The 24,890-nt window shown below is 40.3% G+C and overlaps 3 protein-coding genes, 1 long non-coding RNA gene and 1 pseudogene across 5 annotated transcripts; all 5 read left to right on the top strand.

Moving 5' to 3' along the window:
- Nucleotides 1-992: 992 nt before the first annotated feature.
- Nucleotides 993-11,347, top strand: LOC144467067 (uncharacterized). The gene is made up of 13 exons (XM_078175408.1): nt 993-1,079; nt 2,273-2,329; nt 2,603-2,679; nt 2,808-2,979; nt 3,093-3,145; nt 4,554-4,702; nt 4,793-4,873; nt 5,042-5,226; nt 8,043-8,118; nt 8,322-8,364; nt 8,447-8,601; nt 9,048-9,177; nt 11,300-11,347. Exons 2-13 carry the CDS (start codon nt 2,290-2,292, stop codon nt 11,345-11,347), a joined length of 1,209 nt encoding a protein of 402 aa, XP_078031534.1. The 5' UTR covers nt 993-1,079; nt 2,273-2,289.
- Nucleotides 11,348-11,360: 13 nt separating this feature from the next.
- Nucleotides 11,361-13,044, top strand: LOC144466947 (uncharacterized). The gene is made up of 3 exons (XR_013493337.1): nt 11,361-11,918; nt 12,186-12,307; nt 12,755-13,044. It is a non-coding gene; the product is annotated as an uncharacterized LOC144466947 (long non-coding RNA).
- Nucleotides 13,045-13,292: 248 nt separating this feature from the next.
- On the top strand, nt 13,293-15,092 carry LOC144466946 (interferon-inducible GTPase 5-like; annotated as a pseudogene). Its single transcript, XR_013493336.1, has 2 exons — nt 13,293-13,863; nt 14,224-15,092. The product of XR_013493336.1 is annotated as an interferon-inducible GTPase 5-like (transcript).
- A 745-nt stretch (nt 15,093-15,837) lies between these two features.
- LOC144466945 (interferon-inducible GTPase 5-like) lies at nt 15,838-19,399 on the top strand. The gene is made up of 2 exons (XM_078174947.1): nt 15,838-18,096; nt 18,457-19,399. The coding sequence occupies exons 1-2, from the start codon at nt 17,541-17,543 to the stop codon at nt 19,227-19,229; spliced, it is 1,329 nt and encodes a 442-aa protein (XP_078031073.1). The 5' UTR covers nt 15,838-17,540; the 3' UTR covers nt 19,230-19,399.
- A 765-nt stretch (nt 19,400-20,164) lies between these two features.
- On the top strand, nt 20,165-23,204 carry LOC144466943 (interferon-inducible GTPase 5-like). The gene is made up of 3 exons (XM_078174944.1): nt 20,165-20,309; nt 21,463-22,026; nt 22,386-23,204. The coding sequence occupies exons 2-3, from the start codon at nt 21,471-21,473 to the stop codon at nt 23,021-23,023; spliced, it is 1,194 nt and encodes a 397-aa protein (XP_078031070.1). The 5' UTR covers nt 20,165-20,309; nt 21,463-21,470; the 3' UTR covers nt 23,024-23,204.
- Nucleotides 23,205-24,890: the final 1,686 nt, after the last annotated feature.

Raw genomic sequence — 24,890 nt, 5'->3', positions numbered from 1 at the left:
TCATGTCGTAACTGTGTCCACTGTGTCTCACAGTTGAATATTGTGTGATTCTGTCAGTTACAACTTAGAGTGTGGTCCATGGTGTTTTATCCAGTAAAAAATGGGGGCATTATTTTTTCAGATCATATGCTTTTTAGTTCCCTTGAAAAATCATCGCTTTCCCTTAAAATGTATTTCTAGACAAGTTGGCAATTACAGTCTGAATTATTGAGACTACATTTTGCAAGTATAGGTGCAACCTGATTAGACCAGCATAATCTACTATATATACATACATATACATCTATACAACAGATACATGTATACAACAGATAAAAAACTATGCACAAGTTTCATAATCCCCTACCCCTCTTTGAGTGAATTAAATGCTAAACTTATTAGCTCTCACAAACAACAAAAAAGAAACAGGTTTTTAGAATATTCTAGAAACGTACCCACATTTGATGAATTCAAATTAATTCCTCTTTTCTAATGCCGATCCTCATTTTCAATTTTCTTTTCAATTTATTTATTTTTTATTTATTTTATTTTTTTTGCATTTTCATTGTGCAAGTACACAAGTGATTATTTGATTTTTCCTTTTTATAATATTTATTTGTCTCATGGCATTGATTTTTTTATACAAGTAATTATTTAATTTAACCTTTTTATAGTATTTATTTGTCTATCATGGTATTGATTTTTTTATTTTTATTTTTTGCATTATTGTAATACAAGTAATTATTTAACTGTAATTTTTATATTTATTTTTCTCTCATGGCATTGATTTTTTTTTTGCATTATCGTCATACAAATTATACATTATCGGTTGTTTTGGTTTTTTTGCAGTATTGTCATACAAGTAATTATTTAATTTAACTTTTTTTTAGTATTTATTTGTCTCTCATGGCATGGCATGTTTTTTTTTAGATTATTATTATCTTTGTTGGAAACATTAGGGACATAAAATGCAACAACCATGTGTTGCTGTTAACTCATCACAGACCACAGTAGAAAAACGCCGTTAACAGCCCAGTTTGTAACTGAAATTTGCCTCGGATGTATAAAAGCTAGAAGGAGTAGCTAATATCAGGTAACAGGTACAGTAGTTTAATGTCTCTGTTAATATCAAATGAATGCCGTTTAGTGCTAACTTTACACTGTTAGGCTAGCTCGGTATTGGTGTCAAGCTAACGGCAATCTACTGCCAGGCCCATTAATGCCTGACTCATGCTAGGCACTTGCTAAGCTAACTGACATTAGCGTCGAATAACGTTACTGAGAATCGCATTTAACTTGCTAACTAGCGTATATTAACGTACTTTAAAGAAGCTTTAATGGACCTTTAATTTAGGATAATTGTTCTCTAAGTTGGTAAGCTCCAGGAACTTTGTAAATTCCTAAACAAATTTAACTAAATTGCAAAAGTAAACGTTAGCTACCGAAGTTAACTATCATTAACGCTGCTTATCACAGAGGGAGTTTATACGTCTGCGTTGAATCGACGCTGTAGCCTGACGTGCACCTCCTCAGAACTGTATCTGCAAGTCGTGGTGAAGAAGACCTCTTGTCTGCTTCTGTACTGAAACCATTTCCCTCAGTGGAAACGAAGCTTGTATTTACTTGTATTTTACAGATAAACAATAAATTGTGAAGACAGTAAAGCCTCCACTTGAATAACGTTAGCATTTTAAGTCTTGTGGGTGATTTATCCTGGCTTCATATGAGCAGAGGAAATCTCTGCTGTTTGGAAAAGGTGTTTAGTATATGACAGTTGTGTTGTCAGTGAACCTTGTGAGTTGTAATTACCAGCAGGCTCTTTACTTTATGTGAAGAGCCTGGTGACGCGAGGCTAAGTTGTAATGGAACCAAATTGTGTGCCGTTACCTTTGTTAAATGTTGCTGTTGGCCCTGGCTTTATATGAGAAGAGCAAAAGATGGCTAGTTGCTAGGCTAATTTCTACAATGTAAAATGCCATAGGCTTGTCCTAATAACGTTGGCATGCTGGAATAGCGCTAACGTTAGGTTATTCGCTACCTGAAACAGATTTGTTGTGTCTGTTTTCTATGTGAAACCATATGTTTTAACTACTAGTATGAAACAGACTGTAAAGTCTTGATGTGGGAACCGGTCTGAGGACCTCAGGCAGCTTAGGGCCAGACTTGATTTAGCCAGTAAAATCAGTAAAGTCATTGAAAAGCATCCATTCTTAAAGTTCTAGTTTAATTCTGAATTCCTAAAGGCGGTCAGTTTCACAGTTGTATTTGTCATCTACAAACATGTTTCAATTAGAGCCAGTCCAGCACCAGATGGCAGAAGCAAGCTCAGACACGTCATCACCAGAGCCAGGTAAATATCTGTCATAGGGTCATGCCTCCCAAAGAAGAAAGCATGCCTACAGTCATTTTCAAGGATTTTTAGTTGTACATATATATATGTTTATATGTTTTCTGGCAATCTATATGTTTTCTGGCAATCTTGACCTTTTAGAGATTGATAAACACAGGACAAAGTGACATAATTGGAAAGCACAAGCTATACAGTACAGCTATAAATAACTATCCTCAATCAATTAATGTTTGTTTTGTACAAAAACGTTTCTGTCATTTATCCTGTGAGTAGAATTGAGAGGAAGGAGGACAGAACAGAGCCAGTTCCTGTCAACAGTGATCGTGATGGAACAGGAACGCAGATTAGAGGTTTGTGTGTGTTTAACTACAACTGTGCATGAGCAATTCGTCACCTGCTATGAGTAGTGTTAAGTGGTGTCTGTAAAAAGTGAAAAGTTGAGGATTAAATTTGTGCTGCTGTTCTCGTTCATGCTCAGGAGCTGGGTAAATTCTTAGCTGCCTGTGCTGACGAGATGACTGGCGACTTGGCGGGAGAAGCAGTGGAGGAGCAGGAGAAAAAAGAGAAGATGAAAATTCCAAAACTCAAAGATAACTCTGCTCTCACTAAACCAGGCAGTCCAAAGCAGAGGATGTCTCTGGTGGAACGAGGTGGGTGGAGGCAGAGCAGAGAGTCAAAACATGTAAAAGTTGCAAAGGTACTTCTTTTGGCTTTAAAGGATTGCTTACTTTAGCGTTAACAATTATCTGCTCTCTGCCCCTAGTGACTGTTAAGAAGGACCCAACATTTAATTTTTTGGTGGAGAGGGCAACACAGGTAAATAACTTAACCGGGTTTATCCTGTGTTTATCCTGTTTAAATGGTGCAAGCGCAATGATCAGCGCTGCACAGACCGTGGATGTCTCCAAGTGCACCTGCTATTTTGGTTCATTTGGGTGCAGCAGTGCTTAGTGTGAAAGGGCTGGGTGAGATGGAACACAAGTCACAGGATGCCTTCAGATGGCTACAGGGATTTGACTAATTGGGGGAGGTTTCCAAAGAGCAGGGGTCATCAACTACGTTTGTCCAAAGGCCAGAATTTTTCTAAGCAGACATGAAGATATGGCACAAATCGTATTCCATTTCTAAAAGATGGCAATTGGTGTCAGCTTCATCTATCCGATCTGCACTGCAAACCAGCAAAAATAATCAACCACCTGAACCAGACCCGACCCGCAGTCTTCTAGCTTTATGCCTTATAGTAGCACAGCTGGCAGGATCAAGGACAGAGACAAGAACAGAGACACATGTGGGGAAAGAGAGGGAGAGAGTGACCTAGAGTATTTCTTTCTGCAAGTTATTGATAAATAATAACCTGTGATATTTTCTAGTAATCTTACCTGAACCTGTCCTGCAGGTTTGGGGTTGATAATAACGTTATAACAGGTCAAATGCACATATTGTAGGTTGGTGGATCATTCCGAATAAGATTATTTCCATCTCAGCTGTTTTGGGAGTTGCTTCAATTTAAGAAGGAAAAAACAGCTAGATATCATTAATACTGGAACAGGTGTTTTCTTCCTCAAATTTTATGATTTCATTAATATTCTGTGGGCTGGATAGGAAGCTTTAGCGGGTTGTTTGTGTGGCTGTTTGCCAGTTGACATTTGCTGCCATTGCGTATAAAGAAGCTGTGGATAACAGATACTGTAAGAATCACCCATATTGATCTGACCATGTGCAGGACTGTATCTAGGGCAAGCACAATTGACTTTGAACAGTGTTGTCATCACTGTGAGGTTTCCAGTCAGCCAGCAAAGACTCCCTGTAAAACCACAACTTATTTTTATATTTTAGTTTTTGTACGGGTAAAGCAAGCAAGATAATAAATGTTAGTTATGGAGTTGTAGAAGTGCTGCTGGTTGGATTTTATTCCCTTTGTACAGAGCCAGGCTAGCTGTTCCCCCTGCTATAGTCTTTTCACTAAGCTAAGCTAAGCTAAGTTGTTAGCTGTAGCTTCGTATTAGATGCACACATATGAGTGTGGTATCAATCTGATCATCAAACTCTCAGCAAGAAGGCACATAAGGATATTTCCCCAAATGTCAAACTTTTCTTTAAGATAAAAACATGGGATAACTTGAACATGAGTATGTTGAACAAATATCTACTGCCAATTTATGTCTGACCTCTCTCTCTTTAATTATCTCCAGTACCCCTTTTACCCTCATCCTTCCATCCATAGAAATCCTTGATGAAGAAAAGGTCAGAGATTATGAGGATGGACAAGGCTATTGAAGCAAAGGAGCAACATGTGAAGAAGCTTGAACAGGAACTTGAGATGGAAGAGCAGCTCGAGAGACAGAAGAAGAAATCTGCGGATGCCAGAATACCGTAAGCAGTAGTGGATTCTTTGTCATTGTAACATCAGACTAATTTATCTTTCCAGTTTTGTAATAATTCTAATTTTATCTCTGTTGTCAGTTTTGAAAAAATGAGCAAGTCCAAACTGGAGTTGAATTCTGCAATTGAGAAGTTAACTGATGAAGTAGAGAGCGTAAAAAGGTAGCATTGTGATAATATTGCAAGTTTAACATAAATAGAGTATGTGCAAATTTCTACATGTTGTGTATGTATGAAGTGATTAACCACTAAGTGCTAGGAAAAGATCTATAAGCAATTTTGGAAGTATTAATCTGCAAAAATGGATCAAAAACCTTTTCTTCTTCACAGTGAAGCTGCCCAGCTTGAGGATACCCTGGATGAATATAAGCAATCCAAGAACATTCTGTTAAAGATGCTGACTCCGGAGTGGCATGAGGCCCAGGAGGCAGAGAATTCGAAAGCTGAAGTCCTGTCTGACAGAGACACTCAGATTGAGCCAGGCAGGGAGCCTCATGAGTCAGCAGTTAGGCAGGGTAAGTGCTAGAACCCAGTGGATCAATGTTTAATGGATTACAACTGCCACAGTGAGGTATGTTAATCACTCAGTGTTGGTCTTTAAATCTAATGTGTAAGATTTAGGGGGATGTAGTGCCACCTAGTGGTGAGGGTTGCAGATTGCAACCAGGTGAAGCTTTTCCCTGTAAAAATTCCTTCAGTGTTCGCTGTTTGGGAGGTTTTTACTTGGAGCTGAATTATCCGCAGAGGTCTCGTCCTCTTCAGAACAAACAGGCCAGGTGATTAAAATTGATAAAAACCCAGAATAAGGTTTTCAACAGGAATTATACACAGAGGTTGCTTCAAAACAAACAAACAAGTGAATTAAACTGATAAAAACACTGAATGAAGCAGTTTCCCATTACAAAGCAGTGGTTTTGCGATGCTGCTCGTTGCAGATGGGCTTCTGACTTCAGTGGCTGACACAAAAATGTGAATGGCCCTGTCTGAAGCCAGTGTTTGATTTGTGCATTCTTGGCTACTGTAGAAACATGGCAGTGCAACATGGTGATCTCTGTAGATGAGGACCTGCTCCCTATGTTGATATAAACAGCTAATTCTAAGGTTATGAAAACCCAATTCTTATTCAGTTTCTGCCAAAATATCCCCCTAAATCCTACAGGCTGGAGCTTTAAATCAAATCTTTCTCAGCCTTTCCAGTGTGTATGAGATGACTATTGCAAAATTAATAAACACTGCTCTTTGTGTATGAGATTTGGTAATATGTAAAAGAGCACTCCATCAGTTTATTTTGGACTTCATTATCACTGAGGGACTCACAAGACACAGATTACAAAAAAAGACTGGTCAGGATTGATGCAGCAGACGCCAGAGATCCTGCGCAGTACGGAAAAGTATGGAGGTTGATTTTTTTGTAGTTTCCAGGTCGGGATATGTATGGAAAAAAGAAAAGAGAGTATGGAAAAATATTTGGGTTTCCAGACTATTGCACCTTTTCTGTTCTCAGAACTCTAATATTCAGAATTTCTAAAAATGAAATTGATCATACACGCAAAGTGTTTCTCATGGTGTGAGAGAGAGTGCAGGCCAGAACAAGCTCACAAAAGATATTCTTGTAATGTTCTTGTGGTTATGCCACTCTCTTCATCTGCTGGCCCTGCGGTGTCTCCCTGGCAGAGCAAGGCTGCTATTGTGACTATTGAGCTGTTGCACACTTTGGTACATTTCTACTCGCACTTCAGTTTTATTTGCACTACCATATTTTATTTGCACTATCTATACTATAGTTTTTATTGCACTTTTAATTATTAATATCGCCTGTGCTAGTGCAACCGGTGTTTTTCTTTTAGCCTTACCTGTTATGATAAAGTTGATGTATTTATTTTGCCTAGTCGTCTTGATTGTACGATCTTGCTGTACTACATGGTTGTCTTCTGTGTGTCTTGATTGTACATGATGGTTGTCTTTGGCTCTTGGCTATGTCGCACTGTGTGCTTAAAAGAGATTTCCCGTTTGGGAAGATAAAGTTTATCTTATCTTACTATATAATGACAAAAACTCTGTCTGTGTGTCTGTTCCATGTTTTTCTCCTCACTGACTTGGTCAATCCATGTGAAATTTGGCACAGTGGTAGAGGGTCATGGGAGGATGCAAATAAAGCAATATTACATCAATTGGCCAAAAGGGGGCGCTATAGCAACCGATTGAAATTGCAAACTTTGGGCATATCTCATGCCCCATATGTTGTAGAGACATGAAACTTTGAACAGAGTGCCTCTCCTCATGAGGAACAAATTTGCCCCAAAAACCCATAACTTCGGGTTATATAGATTTTCAGCCATTTTGAATTTTTTGAAAAACACTTAAGATCGATCTCTTCCTGGGAAGTTTGACCGATCTACATAAAGGTGTATAACATCTCAAGGGTTTCATCGATCACCACGCAACTTTGTAGGCATATGACCACACATAATCTGAGGGGACCCCTCCATTATTGACCCGATCAAACAAAATGGGGGTGCTAGAGAGCTAATTTCTTTATAATATAATATACTGAATATACACAGTACACAGCATCACAAATCATCTAATCTTAGGGTCTGTGTCCACCAAACCGTTTTATTCCTAAGGTCAGCATCTTTTTTAATTATTTGCAGTGGGAGTGCTGATTATTTATGCCATGATACAAACACCAGCAGCGTGTCAAGGCACTGAGCTTCTATTTTGCTCTGAGTGCGGTCAGTTTGGTGTTGTTCTCCTGAGCGCCGAGAGCTGGAAAATGTTTATCTTCAGCCTTCCCTTCACTGAGAGTGATTACTGTGCCTTGTGTCAATGTGTTTACTGCTGTGGATATTCTGTATCATAGCAACCAGATGCAACCAAACTGTCTCAGCTAAAAAAAGAGCGACAGCTCCCAGCCAGGCATTTCCTGAGCAGTGCTTTTCAGCTGGGAAAGAATGCTTATGTGGACTCAGGGCCTTAAGTTTGTTTGAACATTAAGTTGTGCAGTGATGTGGATATCAGAAAACATAGAAACCATACCTTTATGGCTGTGTTCATCGCTGTTTCCAAGGTCAAAGTGAATAAACAAGGCTGCGCAGACACCATGAAAATTAAAGTATTTAACTTTTTTTTTTAGTTAGAATGTAAGTCTTAATAGTTGGATTTAAAAACCATGTATTCACATTCTAATCATCTAGATAGTTGCACTCAGTCTGGAAAAGCATAGAATTTATAAATGGAAAATGTGTAGGAGCTCTGAGAGACTCTCATATCCTGACTTGTAAGTATGAATAGTGCTGGCAATGTGATGTGAATGGTAACATGCACACAGGTTTGGAGTCCAGCCCAGGTAAAGCGCCGCCCTCCACCACAGAGCCCACGCTGTCCTCAGCCCACAACGACACACTGTAAGGACACACCAACACTTATTTACATCCATGGCGATGAGTGTTACGCTGCACATCTAGTATTTGTTTTGTAAATTCATGTACTCTGATGCATTATAATGCTTGTTGCTGCTGTTTCATAAAGCTATACAGACACCATCTACCCACACAAATCATTACATCTTAATCTGTCTTGAGCTCAAACTCTGTCTTTGGCATTTCAGTGTCACAAATTCTAAACTGGATAGCGACAGCTCAGACTATGAGGTCAGTATTCCTTAACAGCCTCTTTTTATCTTGAGTTTACTTGCAGCGCTCACAGTGTGATGTCACTACCCCCCTCCTGCAGGAGAAGCTGGAGCAATACTTAAGAGATCCCCAGCAGCTACTGGATGCAATGATGGAGGTGAAAGACCAGATCCTGTCCCTGACTTCAAACTGTACCACAAAAAATAAGATGTTGGAGGAGCTCCAGCAGATGATGGAGGTCGCCTCGAAGAAAACGTACGTATCATATTTATCCAAGAAGCTGGGAAAGGGTTTCTGGAGCAACTTGACCTACTTCCAAGGTGCATGGAGAAGGGAGATGAATCAAAGGCGTAAACACTCACGCAAAACTTAGTATCGTTATATGCATTCAGAAGGCTGATTTTGATCAAGACAAAAGCCACTACATTACTGAAGAATGTGGAGTATGAGGGGATACAGCATAAACAAAAAAAAAAAAACACAAACAAAACAGTATTAATAAGTACATTAAAGTGATAATAGCAATTGTAACGTCAAGGATGGTTGTAACGTACAAAAAATTAAATAAAAAGCAGGCACACAACCAAGGGAAACCAACACACAACCAACCATTACACATGAAAGACATAAAATAAATAGAAAATACTGTGAACAAGTTGTGGCATTCACCTCATCCAACACTAATTCCTCTGTGTCTAAAGGAATGTAGATGACGAGAAGCTAACATTACAGATAAATGACACTGAGGATAGAATCGGCAAGGAGAAGAAGAGAGCCGCCAACCTCAAAATGATGCTTCAGTTCCATGATTTACTAAAAACAGAGGACCAGGTAAGGCAGCAGACTGTACTGTACATTTAGCTACATTTTTTTCCCAACACTTCAAATCAAAAAGCTGTGCTCGACAATTTAAAGCGGGGGTTACGACACCCAGAAGTTATCTGAAGTGGCATCATTAAAGGGATACTTGTCCGATTTTTAAACGGCTTTGTATCATAACAATGTGGGTAGTAAATGTAAATGTGATAAACTTCTCTCAATCTTACCAGCGCACAGATTCGCCTGCTCATTGCCCAGCTCAGATCTGCTGGATGACAGATTTTGCGTCATTGTGCTTCCACATTTTCATATGCCCGCCACCAAAAACATGAAGGGTATGAAACAGATTGAGACAGAGAGCTGCCACTCTCTCTCTGTCTTTCAAAGTCAGAGAAAACTGATGAAATTGTAAACCTGGGCAGAGCTGATCAAATATTAACCAAGATTCTGTTTCTGTATTTTCTTTTTTCTTTTTTTTGCCTAAAACGTCTTCACAGATTTAAGTGCACTGTTTGGTTGTAATGCAAAAATTTGTGAAGAGGAAGTGGGCACCATACTGTTCACTGCATTGCAAAAACGGAGGCTGAGATCAAACAGTAGAAGTAAGCAGCAGTGATCCAATATGAACCCAAGTTCTGTTTATGCGTTGCCCATTGCTCGCCTAAAATGTGTTCAGAAACATGTTTTAGCTACTGTTTAGCTGTAGTTTAAGACTGTTAACAATAATTTGGATTTATATAGTGCTTTTCAAGGTACCCAAGGCCTCGTTACAGAGTAAGAAAACAGAAATAAATAAACAAGCAAAATGAAAATAAAAAAACAAAACAAGAACAGAAATAACAATAGCGAAGTAAGAACAAGTGGGTTTTCCACAGTTGTTTGTAAATATCTAGAGATGGGGCTTTGCAGATCGCTGCTAGGAGAAGTCCAGAGGGTGGGACTCTTAGTACAGGAGGGGGTATAGGGTTGGAGGAGGCCAGATAGGTACTGGGGGACAAGACCAATATGGCCAGCTGGCCGCCTCTTGTTTTCTGTGTCGGGGTATAGTCACACATGATCAAATGCAGGCGAGAGACTGTTACCTGCCGAGCTGATATTCATGCCAAATGTGGGCTGTGCTGGGTGTGCTGCACACAGAAAGCTAGCTTGATAAGTAATGTTAGCTGGCTTGCCAAGAAATACAGTGAAAAATAATGTTAATGGTACATTTACTGTTGTCCATGCCTGTTTCCCGACTCACTGCCAGCCAGGCAACAATCAGTGTCTCCCCTACATACAATTATCAATGCTAGTTTCACATGTGTGACAGTGGTCTCAAAATGGCCAGGCCAACATTCTGGTAGTTACAGGTTTTCTACCTCTTGAGCAAAAGTGAATGCCAAAGCCCATTTCTCTTTTTTTTTCTGGTCATGTAGCACCAATTTCAAAAATACTTGTGTCTTTCTACTACATAGGCAGCTATAGCAATATGAGAAGACCATCTCTCCAGCAGTGAAATACTTCTTTAAAGATTTTGTCACTGTAGTGCATATTTCTTACCTAAAATGTCATAAGAAACATATTTTAGTGCACTGTTTGGCTGTATGAGAATTTGTGAACAGGAAGGGGGCTGCCATACTGGTTCCTGTACTGTGACAAATGGAGGCTGGAAAAACTGAGATCAAACAGTAAAACTAAGCAACTAAGATTCTGTTATTGTGTTGCCTATTTCTCACCTAAATTTTTTTCAGAAACATATTTCAACCTACTGTTGAACTGTAATTTGTGACTGTTTGTTACCAGCCGACTGCCATATTATTTCCTGTGTCAAAATGGTCAAGCTCGCATTATGTCACCCATCAGCTGGAGCATTTATTGGCCTGGTGCGGCGCAGTGTGTTGTAGATTTTCTTTCTCTTAAGCAGAAGCAAATGCCACAGGCCTTTTTCTCTGTTTTCTCTTGTCATGTAGATCCAATTTCAAGTATTTGCATCTTTCTACTACATACACAACCCAGACCTTCTTTCCAGCAGAGAAGTACTTATGTAAACTGCACATAGCATGCTAATTTGGACCAGATGCTTTATTCTGTCTCCTCTCCCTCTCACTTTCCCCCTTTCCCTTTTATCCATCCCACCTCCTCTCCATGCTTTCAGGATGCTACGTTGGATGCTCTGAGAGTGAAGGTGATCAGGGGGCCGTGAGAGAAGGAACAGGTTTTTGTCAATGAGTGGCCTTACAGTAGACATTTATGTTTAGATAAGTGTATTGTTCATCACAGTATGTATTATATAGCTTAGAGTTCATGGCATATTAGCATGTAGAGGGTACATTTCATCCACTGATTGCAGGTACGTAATTCTTCTTTTTTGCACCACAGAATTCACGTTTTAAGTTTTCTCAATAGAGTATTTTTGTAAATAAATGTTGGAGAAAGTGATTGAATACATGTGTATATCATGTATGAGTCTACTGATAATGTAGTGTGGGAATGCTTAAGACAAATTTGCACATTATCAGCAGAGTAGTATTCTTCAGACTGGCTTCTCTGTCTCCAACGCATTGTTAAAATACAATGTGAAAACATATGGTAATGTGAGGAGCTCTGGATAGAGATGCTTCTCCAAAGAGCACGTGACCTGAAAACTGCTTCTCTTCCTGTTTATTACATCATGTTCCAGGTTGCATGAAGAAAAGCGGAGACGTGAGATGGAGAAACGGAAAGAAAGAGAGCAGAGGTGCATCCAGAGATCCGTGGGTGACGCCAAGAAAATAGTGAGTCAGCTCAATGCAAAGACATAGGGTGCTGCTCTCACACAGGAACGAATCCTTATTTGTGGGTAATGTAGTTTTAATTTGAACAAACACTATTAATATTACATCTTTGAAATGAAGTTACTAAACCTCACAAATTCACACAATTTTTTTTTATTTTTAAAAAAGAAATTTTAACGGATCAGTTTGTTTTCTACCCAAACATGTCGTCAAAACTGTTACAGAAATAAACCAGGGGGTTAAAATGGAGTCCTTTTTTTCTCTTAGAGTGGAAGAAAGCTGATGCCCAGATGCTTCCCTGTTAAGCAGAAGATTGAAGTCAGCAATGAGGACAACGTCCCTGCTGAGGATGACCTCCATGCTTACATGTTTGGTACCGAGGACCTAGAGTAAGAATAAAGAAATAAACACATGCCATAAAATGTAAAAAAAAAACAACAAAAAAGTCGAAATAAAATACTACTGAAATGCTGCAAAAACACTCTCTCATAAGATGTGTGAAAATTCACTGTCCTCCAGAAATACATTTAATTGTTCTCGTGAAAACAGAGTGTATCAAGTTGACAGTTCTTGTCTGTTGTCACTCAGACTAACTGGGGCGATTTGGAAGGGCGACTGAAACAGTTTGCCTTCATTGTACATTACGTACATCCTTCAAAATGGTCCACACTACAGTACTTCTCCTCTGATCTACCTCATAACCATGTCATGTGACTGAAAACAGGTCTTGATAAACCTATGAAAGGCAAATACTGTTTGTAGAGTACCAGGGCATGTGCAAAATGATGCAGCTCTATATAAATAAACCTCTCCTCTCCCCGTTTCTCATAAACCAGCTGGTTTTATAGATAATGTGCATGAGGAGAGGTGGCAGACACTGGTTAGTCTCTGTCGCTCACAGCAGGATGTTTGCATTGGACACTGTATTGACTTTCTTATTGGATGGACTCTGTACAACTCTGAGCCTGAACCACTGTGCAGAAAGAGAAGTACGGTAAGGGATAGATTCACAGCTATACCATGCGCTGTATTGTATATTATTTTTTTATGACTGTTAAAGTTGCATCTGTTTAATTTTAGTTAATGTTTGTGACTTTGCTGTGCTAATGACTGCAGCTTTGTCCAATGGAACATGCTTTGCAAAGTCCTGCATTTAGTGTATTAGTAGTTAGTTGTCAGTGTAGACTACACAAGCTCTTAATTTTAGAAGGAAAAAAGTACACATTTAAATGCAATCAAATAAACATATATGCATATTGTAAGTAATTATATTGTAATTGTACTTGCTGTGTTTTTATGCAAGTTTAGATGAAGGTGCATTTTAAATAATGCAAGTCCCTAAATCAAAATGCAGTGATTTTATGTTTCCTTTATTTTTCGGGGAGCGCTATGGATAATTCATTTGATTATGAACCAATAGAAGACTTTAAAGAGGAGCTGCTAACCAATGGACCTGCCTCAGCAGCTGCAAAGATCCAGGATTATTTGGATCAGCAGGATAATATTCCACTAAATATTGGCATCACATGAGAGTCTGGCTCTGGTAAATCCACCTTTGTTAATGCCTTCAGAGGCATAGACAACAGGGATGAGAGAGCCGCCCCTACTGGTCCTGTAGAAACCACCTCAGAGGCTACGCCATACCCCCATCCCAACTATCCCAATGTCACACTGTGGGATCTTCCTGGTATTGGCACTCCCAACTTTTCAGCTAGCAACTACCTGGAGCGTGTTGAATTTGAAAAGTTTGACTTCATCATCATCATCCCAGCTGATCGCTTCAAAGAAAATGATGTGAAGCTCGCTCAGGAGATTCAGAGGATGAAGAAAAAGTTCTACTTTGTTCGTTCAAAGATTGACCATAACTTAAGTGATGAGGAAGACAGTCAGAGGGACTTCAACGCAGAAAGGACTCTTAAACAAATCAGGGACAACTGCATTCAAGGTAAGTCTGAGGTTAGAGGAGAACAAATGCCTAAAATTTAAAGGTATATGCAACAAGGGTCACAGGTAGACACTGCTTCATTTTGAGGAGACAAGCCAAAAATAACTTTTCACATGAGCAGCCCATGTTGAGAGGAAGAGCTAACAATGTTATCAGGTCATAAATGATTCATATGAACACTGGCAGAGCCCCCCAGTGAGAGTCTGTTGGCTTGACCACTCATCTTCTAAGATCTAAAACAGCCTTTGTGTCTGGCCTGGAGAGAGCTGCTGGTGTATCCTGACACGAGGAGGCTCAGGATGTTTTCTCATTCTATTGTCATCATCTGAAATAAACTTCTTTGTTCTGTTTGTGACACAGGTCTTGAAAAACAAGGCTTCAAGTCACCTCAAGTCTTCCTGGTGTCCAGCCGTCATCTCCACCTGTATGATTTCCATCTGTTAGAGGAGACCCTCGAGAGAGAACTTCCTGCACACAAGAGGAACACTCTGCTGTTGGCCATGCCTAATATCAGTCATGGTATCATCAGCAAGAAGAAAGAGGCTTTACAGGCAAAAATAAAGTACCTTGCCTCTATATCTGCACTCATAGCAGCTGCACCAGTTCCTGGGCTCTCTGTTGCCACTGATATAGCCATGTTGGTTGCTACCATCAATGAGTACAAAGTTACATTTGGTCTTGATAGCAAGTCACTGCAGAGTCTTGCTCATAGTGCAAGCGTGCCTTTGGATGATCTTAGATCAGTGATGACATCACAACTGGGTTTAAAGGAAATAAACAAAGAGCTTATCATTAAGATGTTGTGCTTGTCTGTAAGTGATGCTGCATTAATGGCAGCAGAGGAAGGGTTCAGGTTTGTTCCATTATTTGGAATCCCAGCAGCAATGATTGTGTCTTTTATCTTCACCTACAAAGCTCTTAATACTTTCCTCGACATGCTTGCTGAGGATGCACAGAAGGTGTTTACAAAGGCCCTGGGTCTGAACACCTCAGTGTGATATCATGAGCTGAATGGAAGTGTGGCACATTTAAAACTGTTATTGTACAATGCAAATGAGCTTCTGAATTATTCTTGTGAATGTGATGTAATACTACTGCAGACAAATGCTCATACAAATCATAGTTTTTTAATCTAGACCGTACTGACTGTGTTTGCATCTTGCTGAAAAATTAACTGTACTACTTTGCAAAACTTTTTATGAATAAACCTGATTTAAATCTCATCAACATGTAAATGATGAGACGTCACCTTTTGTTGTAGTTGGAAGGACCTCTGGTGGTTTTAATGCTCGGTAACATCCAGACATGGTTTGTGTCAGATTGTGCAGATCTTGCATTGATCAGTTTATCAAGTAGGCTGATGTGGTCTGCTATACCTTAAATAAAAACAGTGCAGTTATTTTACATCTTTTTTTTCTTGCACTTTTTTCTTTTTATAGAAATGAAAGAATAAATTGATGAGTGATGTGGGCTGCAAAGTTCCAGAGTATTTGGATCAGCAGAATAATAGTCCACTAAATATTGGCATCGTAGTCTGGATCTGGTAAATCCACCTTTGTTAATGCCTTCAGAGGCACAGACAACAGTACTGGTAGTACAGTGCTTCATTTGTTAATCATGAGGTGCTGGACGTCAGAGAGTCTGCTGGCCCAGTGGGTTATGAGTCAGCATGTGAAGCTCTCTAATAAACGCACCCTCCTCTCTGCAATTCTTGTAAACCAGCTGCTTTCACTGATGATGGGGATGAGAACAGAGGACAGACACTTACTGGTCATGTGGCTCACAGCAGACTTTTTCATTGGTCACTTCTCTGATGTGGAGCTGAACACTACCTTTTTGCTGAGTAACAACGATCCAAGTGCCTCATGGGGTAAGAGATTACAGCTGCACATTGCACTGCATTGTGTGTTACAATGCATGTTTATGATTGATAAAGGTTCATCGGTTTAATATTAACTCCATATTAATGATCAGTGTTGGGCAGTAATGACATTACTATTTCCAATAACAAGTAGTGTGATTACTAATAAAATTCCAGTCATAACATTACAGTTAGCCTCAAACCAAATAGCTTGTTACAATTTTCTGTAATCACATCACCACTGACTTGAAATACAACAATCACAGCAGTGGATTCATTTTTGTCATCATCGAGCTGTGCGTGCGCATCACAAAGCAGTCTGGAAGATGAAAGGGTTGAATATATTCCCATGACTTAGTGAGTGATGCTGTGTGTCAGGGAGGGAGGCGGAAGAGAGAGCAGGGTGAGTGTCTGCACGTGAGATGAGAGCAAGCGATGCACTGTGGGAGGGAGTGTGTCAGACACAGATGCATTGACAGAAGGAGAGTGACCGGGTGCACCGGTCTCTGGATAGCCGAGTGTTCGCTGACCGTGACGGGGCAGAAGCCCAGCCGAGCCAGCTGTATGGTGCACTCATAACCAGGGAGCGAGTGCTATTCGCCGACCGGTCAGGATAGTTAGTGGGGACAGGGAGAGAGTCCTGTGTGAGGCACATTTGAGTTTGTCCGTTCTCCAGCCTGTAACGAGGCTCTCCTGCCGTCTATGGAGAGGCCTCTCTGCACTGGACCAGCGGTGGTCTCCAGGCCAGACTGTGACTGAAGCCGGATCAGCACCAAAGCTCAGACCTGGAGGAAGGTCTCAAACTCAGGTGAAGTTAAGTGGTTTTTATTCACTGACGTATTTATTCGCAGCTGCTTGTTTTGTATGTGTCTGGTGTGATTTAATGTTAAATGTTATTGATTTTAAACATCAGCTAAGAGCCAGAGTGCCGGGATGTTGGAAAGCAGTTAAAGGTACTTAAATAAATCCTCTGGGGCTGCTGCCCTGATAGCACAGGTGTGTTTGTGGCGCAGTGATTTTCCTTGTGGTGCAATGTGGTGTGTGTTGTGCCCTGAGAGGGTTGTGATTCTGGAGTCAACTGCAGTGCAGTGTTTGGTTGCACTGCCCTAAAGGGGTGTAATTCATCTGTGGTGATCTATATTGGCATGAGCCCCTGTACACTTGTTTTGGCCGGTGTGAGTGGCACTTAGGGGGAGCATAGGGCTCAGACTGTCTCCGCATACCTGTGTGCAAGGCTGTTGGCTATATGATTTTGTCCTAATAAAGATTATTGTTTATTACTCCTTGATTTCCTCCTCCATTCAATGGGAGAGTGTCATCAGTTACATTGTTGATGCATACCAGCAGGATACCCTGTTGAGCCTTACAGACTACCCGGGCCACCGTAACATTACAAGGATTAGACACTGATTCAGCTGGCTAAAGCATTCCCTCTCGACCAGGCACAGTACAATGGTGTTTTGGCAAGGGACATTTATAGTGGTTTGTCCATGGAGGCTAACAACGATTATGTGTTGTTGAAAGCAGCCCCGACATGATATTTTGTGCTGTGTGATAGTGATGATTGGAGCAAAGCAGCAATGGCCTTATGAGACAGCTGGCTGACTGATGGCCCAATTTATTCTGCAGTGTAGATGACACGCAGCTCTTAAATTTAGAAAATTGTGTAATTAAATGTAATCACCTATCTTTGCATTATATATTATGATCAGACTTATTGTATTTTATTGCATGATTAGATGAGGGTAAGCTTTTATATTCTGCAAATCAGACTTCTGCAGTGATTTTCTGTTTTCTTTATTTTTCGGGGAGCACTATGGATAATCCATTTGATTATGAACCAATAGAAGACTTTAAAGAGGAGCTGCTAACCAATGGACCTGCCTCAGCAGCTGCAAAGATCCAGGAGTATTTGGATCAGCAGGATAATATTCCACTAAATATTGGCATCACAGGAGAGACAGGCTCTGGTAAATCCACCTTTGTTAATGCCTTCAGAGGCATAGACAACAGGGATGAGAGAGCCGCCCCTGCTGGTCCTGTAGAAACCACCTCAGAGGCTACACCATACCCCTATCCCATCTATCCCAATGTCACACTGTGGGATCTTCCTGGTATTGGCACTCCCAACTTTTCAGCTAGCAACTACCTGGAGCGTGTTGAATTTGAAAAGTTTGACTTCTTCATCATCATCTCAGCTGATTGCTTCAGAGAAAATGATGTGAAGCTCGCTCAGGAGATTCAGAGGATGAAGAAAAAGTTCTACTTTGTTTGTTCAAAGATTGACCATAACTTACGTGATGAGGAAGACAGTCAGAGGGACTTCAACGCAGAAAGGACTCTTAAACAAATCAGGGACAACTGCATTCAAGGTAAGTCTAAGGTTAGAGGAGAACAAATGCCTAAAATTTAAAGGTATATGCAACAAGGGTCACAGGTAGACACTGCTTCATTTTAAGGAGACGAGCCAAAAATTACTTTTGACATGAGCAGCCAATATTGAGAGGAAGAGCTAACAGTGTTATCAGGTCATAAATGATTCATATGAACACTGGCAGAGCCCCCCAGTGAGAGTCTGTTAGCTTGACCACTCATCTTCTAAGATCTAAAACAACATTTGCGTCTGACCTGGAGAGAGCTGCTGGTGTATCCTGACACGAGGAGGCTCAGGATGTTTTCTCATTCTATTGTCATCATCTGAAATAAACTTCTTTGTTCTGTTTGTGACACAGGTCTTGAAAAACAAGGCTTCGAGTCTCCTCAAGTCTTCCTGGTGTCCAGCCGTCATCTCCACCTGTATGATTTCCATCTGTTAGAGGAGACCCTCGAGAGAGAACTTCCTGCACACAAGAGGAACACTCTGCTGTTGGCCATGCCTAATATCAGTCATGGTATCATCAGCAAGAAGAAAGAGGCTTTACAGGCAAAAATAAAGTACCTTGCCTCTATATCTGCACTCATAGCAGCTGCACTAGTTCCTGGGCTCTCTGTTGCCACTGATATAGCCATGTTGGTTGCTACCATCAGTCGGTATCAGGTTACATTTGGTCTTGATAGCAAGTCACTGCAGAGTCTTGCTCATAGTGCAAGCGTGCCTTTGGATGATCTTAGAGCAGTGATGACATCACAACTGGGTTTAAAAGAAATAAACAAAGAGCTTATCATTAAGATGTTGTGCTTGTCTGTAAGTGATGCTGCATTAATGGCAGCAGAGGAAGAGTTCAGGTTTGTTCCATTATTTGGAATCCCAGCAGCAATGATTGTGTCTTTTATCTTCACCTACAAAGCTCTTAATACTTTCCTCGACATGCTTGCTGAGGATGCACAGAAGGTGTTTACAAAGGCCCTGGGTCTGAACACCTCAGTGTGGTATCATGAGCTGAATGGAAGTGTGGCACATTTAAAACTGTTATTGTACAATGCAAATGAGCTTCTGAATTATTCTTGTGAATGTGATGTAATACTACTGCAGACAGCTCATACAAATCATAGTTTTTTAATCTAGACCGTACTGACTGTGTTTGCATCTTGCTGAAAAATTAACTGTACTACTTTGCAAAACTCTTCATGAATAAACCTGATTTAAATCTCATCAACACGTAAATGATGAGACGTCACCTTTTGTTGTAGTTGGAAGGACCTCTGGTGGTTTTAATGCTCGGCAACATCCAGACATGGTTTGTGTCAGATTGTGCAGATCTTGCGTTGATCAGTTTATCAAGTAGGCTGACGTGGTCTGCTATACCTTAAATAAAAACAGTACAGTTATTTTACATCTTTTTTTCTTGCACTTTTTTCTTTTTATAGAAATGAACGAACAAATTGATGAGTGATGTGAGCTGCAAAGTTCCAGAGTATTTGGATCAGCAGAATAATAGTCCACTAAATATTGGCATCACAGTCTGGATCTGGTAAATCCACCTTTGATAATGCCTTCAGAGGCACAGACAGCAGTACTGGTAGTACAGTGCTTCATTTGTTAATCATGAGGTGCTGGACGTCAGAGAGCCTGATGACCCAGTGGGTTATGAGTTAGCATGTGAGGCTCTCTAATAAACGCACCCTCCTCTCTGCAATTCTTTTAAACCAGCTGCTTTCACTGACGATGGGGATGAGAACAGAGGACAGACACTTACTGGTCATGTGGCTCACAGCAGACTTTTTCATTGGTCACTTCTCTGACGTGTATTTCATCAAAATCACATTTTCATTACAAGCCACATATCCATATTCTGGGTAACTAATGTCATCTGGTTGAAAACAGCTCTTGATAAACTATAAACAGATAAAAAGCAAAGAGTGTTCATCTGAATAGGTGCCAGTGCATAACACAGAGGGTGTAGCTCTCTGATACAAACGCACCCTCCTCTCTGCACTTCTTGTAAACCAGCTGCTTTCACTGATAATGGGGCCGAGGAAACAGGACAGACACCGATTGGTCATCGTGGCTCACAGCAGACGTTTTCATTGGTCGCTTCACAGACTGTGTAAGGAGCTGAACTTTGTACAACTCTGACACTGTGCGGCTGTGCAGAGAAAGAAGTTAAACCTTCTCGCAGTAACAACGATCCAAGTGCCTCATACGGTAAGAGATATATTTACAGCTACACATTGCACTGTCTTGTGTGTTACAATGCATGTTTATGATTGTTAAAGGTTTATTAGTTTAATATTAACTCCATATTAATGATCGGTGTTGGGCAGTAATGACATAATTATTTCCAGTAACGAGTAGTGTGATTACAAATAAAGTTCCAGTTATAACGTTACAGTTAGCCTCAAACCAAATAGCTCGTTACAATTTTACTTTTGTAATCACATCACCACTGACTTGAAACACAACAATCAGCAGTGGACTCATTTCTGTAATCGTCGCGCTGCGCGTGCGCGTCACAAAGCATCAAGCTTGGAAGAAAGAAACAGCTGTATACACCCATGACTATGTCGTGAGGAAAGAAGACGGGAACACTATTGCTGTAGGTAGTGGTACTAAAGTTCACTGCGAAAACCACGTCCTCAAACCTGCCGAGTGAAATACTTAGTGCGACTGACAGCGCAACAACGCAAAGCTCCAAGAAATACACTCCACCAAGGGTGCGCCTTTCTTGGCCGCGGAGGTCGGCTGTAGCCCCGCACAGGCTGAGTTGCAGGCTACAAAAGGACTAATAATGCTTGTGGCTTGTTATGTGGGGGGAATAATACCGGTCACATCTAACTGAAGCCCCCAAGTAGAAAAAAAAAACATTTTCAAGCTATCTAGCCTTGGCTACAATTACCGTGACCCTTACTGTTGGCAGGGAGTAATCAGTCAAGTAATATTACTTTTGAAAAGGGTAATGAGTAATGTACATTTTTAGAGAAACAACCCAACACAGTTTATGGCTTCGGTTATCACTGCAGCTTTGTTCTGTGCAACATACTTGGCGCTGTCCTAATGTGTAAGTAGTATAAGATAATAAGGTTACAGTAGCCATCTCAGGGGACAAAGACAGTGCATGTGTTTCTGAATTCATATTTGCCTTATTTGATGTTTTTGCTGCCCATTAAAGATCACTGACTGCAGACCAAAATTTACCCTGTAGTGTACACTATACAGTAAAACTTGGCAACAGTTGTGCTTAAATATAATCTCTTATCTTTGCATTATATATGATTTACTGCATCATTAGATGAGGGTAAGCTTTTATATTCTGCAAATTGAAATACCACAGTGATTTTATGTTTCCTTTATTTTTCAGGGAGCACAATGGATGATCCATTTGATTATGCACCGATAGAAGACTTTAAAGAGGAGCTGCTAACCAATGGACCTGCCTCAGCAGCTGCAAAGATCCAGGATTATTTGGATCAGCAGGATAATATTCCACTAAATATTGGCATCACAGGAGAGTCTGGCTCTGGTAAATCCACTTTTGTTAATGCCTTCAGAGGCATAGACAACAGGGATGAGAGAGCCGCCCCTACTGGTCCTGTAGAAACCACCTCAGAGGCTACACCATACCCCCATCCCAACTATCCCAATGTCACACTGTGGGATCTTCCTGGTATTGGCACTCCCAACTTTTCAGCTAGCAACTACCTGGAGCGTGTTGAATTTGAAAAGTTTGACTTCTTCATCATCATCTCAGCTGATCGCTTCAGAGAAAATGATGTGAAGCTCGCTCAGGAGATTCAGAGGATGCAGAAAAAGTTCTACTTTGTTCGTTCAAAGATTGACCATAACTTACGTGATGAGGAAGACAGTCAGACGGACTTCAATGCAGAAAGGACTCTTAAACAAATCAGGGACAACTGCATTCAAGGTAAGTCTGAGGTTAGAGGAGAACAAATGCCTAAATTTGAAGGTGTATGCAACAAGGGTCACAGGTAGACACTGCTTCATTTTAAAGGCGCGAGCCAAAAATAAAATATCACATTAGCAGCCAATATTGAGAGGAAGGGCTAACAATGTTATCAGGTCATAAATGATTCATATGAACACTGGCAGAGCTCCCCAGTGAGAGTCTGTTAGCTTGACCACTCATCTTCTAAGATCTAAAACAGCCTTTGTGTCTGACCTGGAGAGAGCTGCTGGTGTATCCTGACATGAGGAGGCTCAGGATGTTTTCTCATTCTATTGTCATCATATGAAATAAACTTCTTTGTTCTGTTTGTGACACAGGTCTTGAAAAACAAGGCTTCGAGTCTCCTCAAGTCTTCCTGGTGTCCAGCCGTCATCTCCACCTCTATGATTTCCATCTGTTAGAGGAGACCCTCGAGAGAGAACTTCCTGCACACAAGAGGAACACTCTGCTGTTGGCCATGCCTAATATCAGTCATGGTATCATCAGCAAGAAGAAAGAGGCTTTACAGGCAAAAATAAAGTACCTTGCCTCTATATCGGCACTCATAGCAGCTGCACCAGTTCCTGGGCTCTCTGTTGCCACTGATATAGCCATGTTGGTTGCTACCATCAATGAGTACAAAGTTACATTTGGTCTTGATAGTAAGTCACTGCAGAGTCTTGCTCGTAGTGCACGCGTGCCTTTGGATGATCTTAGATCAGTGATGACATCACAACTGGGTTTAAAGGAAATAAACAAAGAGCTTATCATTAAGATGTTGTGCTTGTCTGTAAGTGATGCTGCATTAATGGCAGCAGAGGAAGGGTTCAGGTTTGTTCCATTATTTGGAATCCCAGCAGCAGCATCCCTCTCTTTTATCTTTACCTACAAAGCTCTTAATACTTTCCTCGACATGCTTGCTGAGGATGCACAGAAGGTGTTTACAAAGGCCCTGGGTCTGAACACCTCAGTGTGATATCATGAGCTGAATGGAAGTGTGGCACATTTAAAACTAAATTCTAGTTTTCTAATCTAGTGGCACATTACATCAAACACTTTGAGCAAATCATAAAATGTGATGGTGTCTATCAAAATACTATATTTTTTTCTAAGTGAAATAAATGTTTGAGTGATCAAATAAAATGTTCATTAAAATGAGCTGAAGTAATTGATTTTGTCATAACATGAAACCCAGTGTTTGCTCTATATGAATTCTTCATGTCACATACCAGAAGAGACAGAACACAAGATATTCTGCTCCTCCACAACCATCGAGTGAACAATTGCTGTCATTACACTGTTACATTTTTTTAATGGCAGTCTCAGTGAAAATGTAAAAACAAAAAAAAAAAAAAAAAGATTAAATATCTGTTGTGCAAATATCTGAATGTAATTCATTCCACTGTCTACAATGGATTGGACCGTACTTACTGTGTTTAAAATCAACTATATTATTTTACAAAACTCTTCATAAATAAACCTGATTTAAATCTCATCAACATGTAAATGAAGTGACAGCAACTTTAGTTATAGTTTGAAGAACCTCCGGTGGTTTTAATGCTCAGCAGCATCCAGACATGGTTTGTGTCAGATTGTGCATGTCTTGCGTTGATCAGTTTAACAAACAGTCTGTATGTAAGACTCACTGACTGTAATGGAAAGAAATGTTGGTACTGCTAAACCTCTATAGCATAAAAATTTACTAAAACGTGTCTATCCCAATTGTAGTATAGAAAAAAATAATTTAATTTGGCTCCTTATCCAGATTCTGGAAGGACCAGCCTGCACAGGAACACCACCTGACCTTGTCTGAAATAGTGACGTAAACCTGCATTCAAGATAACTCTGAGGTTAGAGGGTAAAATCACAAATGCCTAAATTTTAATGGCATATGCAACAAGGTCCACAAGTACACCCTGCCTCATTGTAAAGGGACAAGAGCCACAAAGAACTTTTTACATGGACAGCCCAAGTTGAGAGGACGAGCTTACAATGTTATCAGGTTATAAACTGATTCATTCTATTATCGCTGGCAGAGCCCCCTATCGAGGGTCTCCTGGCTTACTCAGAAGTTGATAACAGGCAGCTCCAGGGTCACGTGCAGCTCTTTAGCCCCTCTCCAGCAGCTCCCTAAGGCTTTGACAAAATATTTTATGGAATTGAAACTTTTTTTTTAACAAAATAGTAAAAGATAAACATTTTGATTTTGTTCTTCCCCCATTTGTGGCGCCCCCCTGTGGATAACGGGGCCCTTAGCATTCTCCTGTATCGCCTATGCCACAGGTTGGCACTGAGATGAGCGGACGTGACCGCAGCCAGATGGCCCGACATGACTCGGAGCTTTGGGTCGCTTAGGAGAAGCAGCAGTTCCCAGAGCTGGTTATCAGAAAAACAGGAAACAGGAAACGCCCTTTAATGTGTATTGGAAAGCTTGTGGGTGTGTCAGCTGATACTGCTTGTTTGTGAGATGTCATAAATTGTTATGATGTATCAAATAGTTTGGATTTCAACCCTCAAATGTCAGATCCTGTGTTTTGAGCCTCTTTATTCCACAACAATCACTGCAGCTTTGTTTTTTGTAACATACTTTGAATTATCCTTCATGTAGTTTATTAGTAGTCTTGTGTAATGAGGTTACTTGGGTTATTTAAAGGAACAAAGACACAATGAATACGGTACTGAATTCATTTTTCCATGTTACAATGTTTTCTGCTGTCCACAGTAGCTCACTGACTGCAGGCCGGAATCTAGCTTACAGTATGGACAACAGAAGTTCTTAATATTGGAGGAAAAAAACATATTTAAATGTAATCTTCTAATGCAATTTGTATGCATGTTATAGT

This window comes from Epinephelus lanceolatus, chromosome 15 (genome assembly GCF_041903045.1).
Source record: "Epinephelus lanceolatus isolate andai-2023 chromosome 15, ASM4190304v1, whole genome shotgun sequence".
Taxonomy (NCBI): domain Eukaryota; kingdom Metazoa; phylum Chordata; class Actinopteri; order Perciformes; family Serranidae; genus Epinephelus; species Epinephelus lanceolatus.
The sequence above is the reverse complement of the archived record's forward strand: the minus strand, read 5'-3'. Positions and strand labels throughout refer to the sequence as shown.

Excerpts from the sequence above, each read along its gene's own strand:
- LOC144466945 (XM_078174947.1), top strand. The coding sequence starts at position 17,541 with ATGGATAATCCATTTGATTATGAACCAATAGAAGACTTTAAAGAGGAG. Across the intron at positions 18,097-18,456 it reads CAGGGACAACTGCATTCAAG|GTCTTGAAAAACAAGGCTTC; the intron begins GTAAGTCTAAGG and ends TTTGTGACACAG.
- LOC144466943 (XM_078174944.1), top strand. The coding sequence starts at position 21,471 with ATGGATGATCCATTTGATTATGCACCGATAGAAGACTTTAAAGAGGAG. Across the intron at positions 22,027-22,385 it reads CAGGGACAACTGCATTCAAG|GTCTTGAAAAACAAGGCTTC; the intron begins GTAAGTCTGAGG and ends TTTGTGACACAG.
- LOC144467067 (XM_078175408.1), top strand. The coding sequence starts at position 2,290 with ATGGCAGAAGCAAGCTCAGACACGTCATCACCAGAGCCAG. Across the intron at positions 3,146-4,553 it reads TGGTGGAGAGGGCAACACAG|AAATCCTTGATGAAGAAAAG; the intron begins GTAAATAACTTA and ends TTCCATCCATAG. Across the intron at positions 4,703-4,792 it reads TCTGCGGATGCCAGAATACC|TTTTGAAAAAATGAGCAAGT; the intron begins GTAAGCAGTAGT and ends CTCTGTTGTCAG.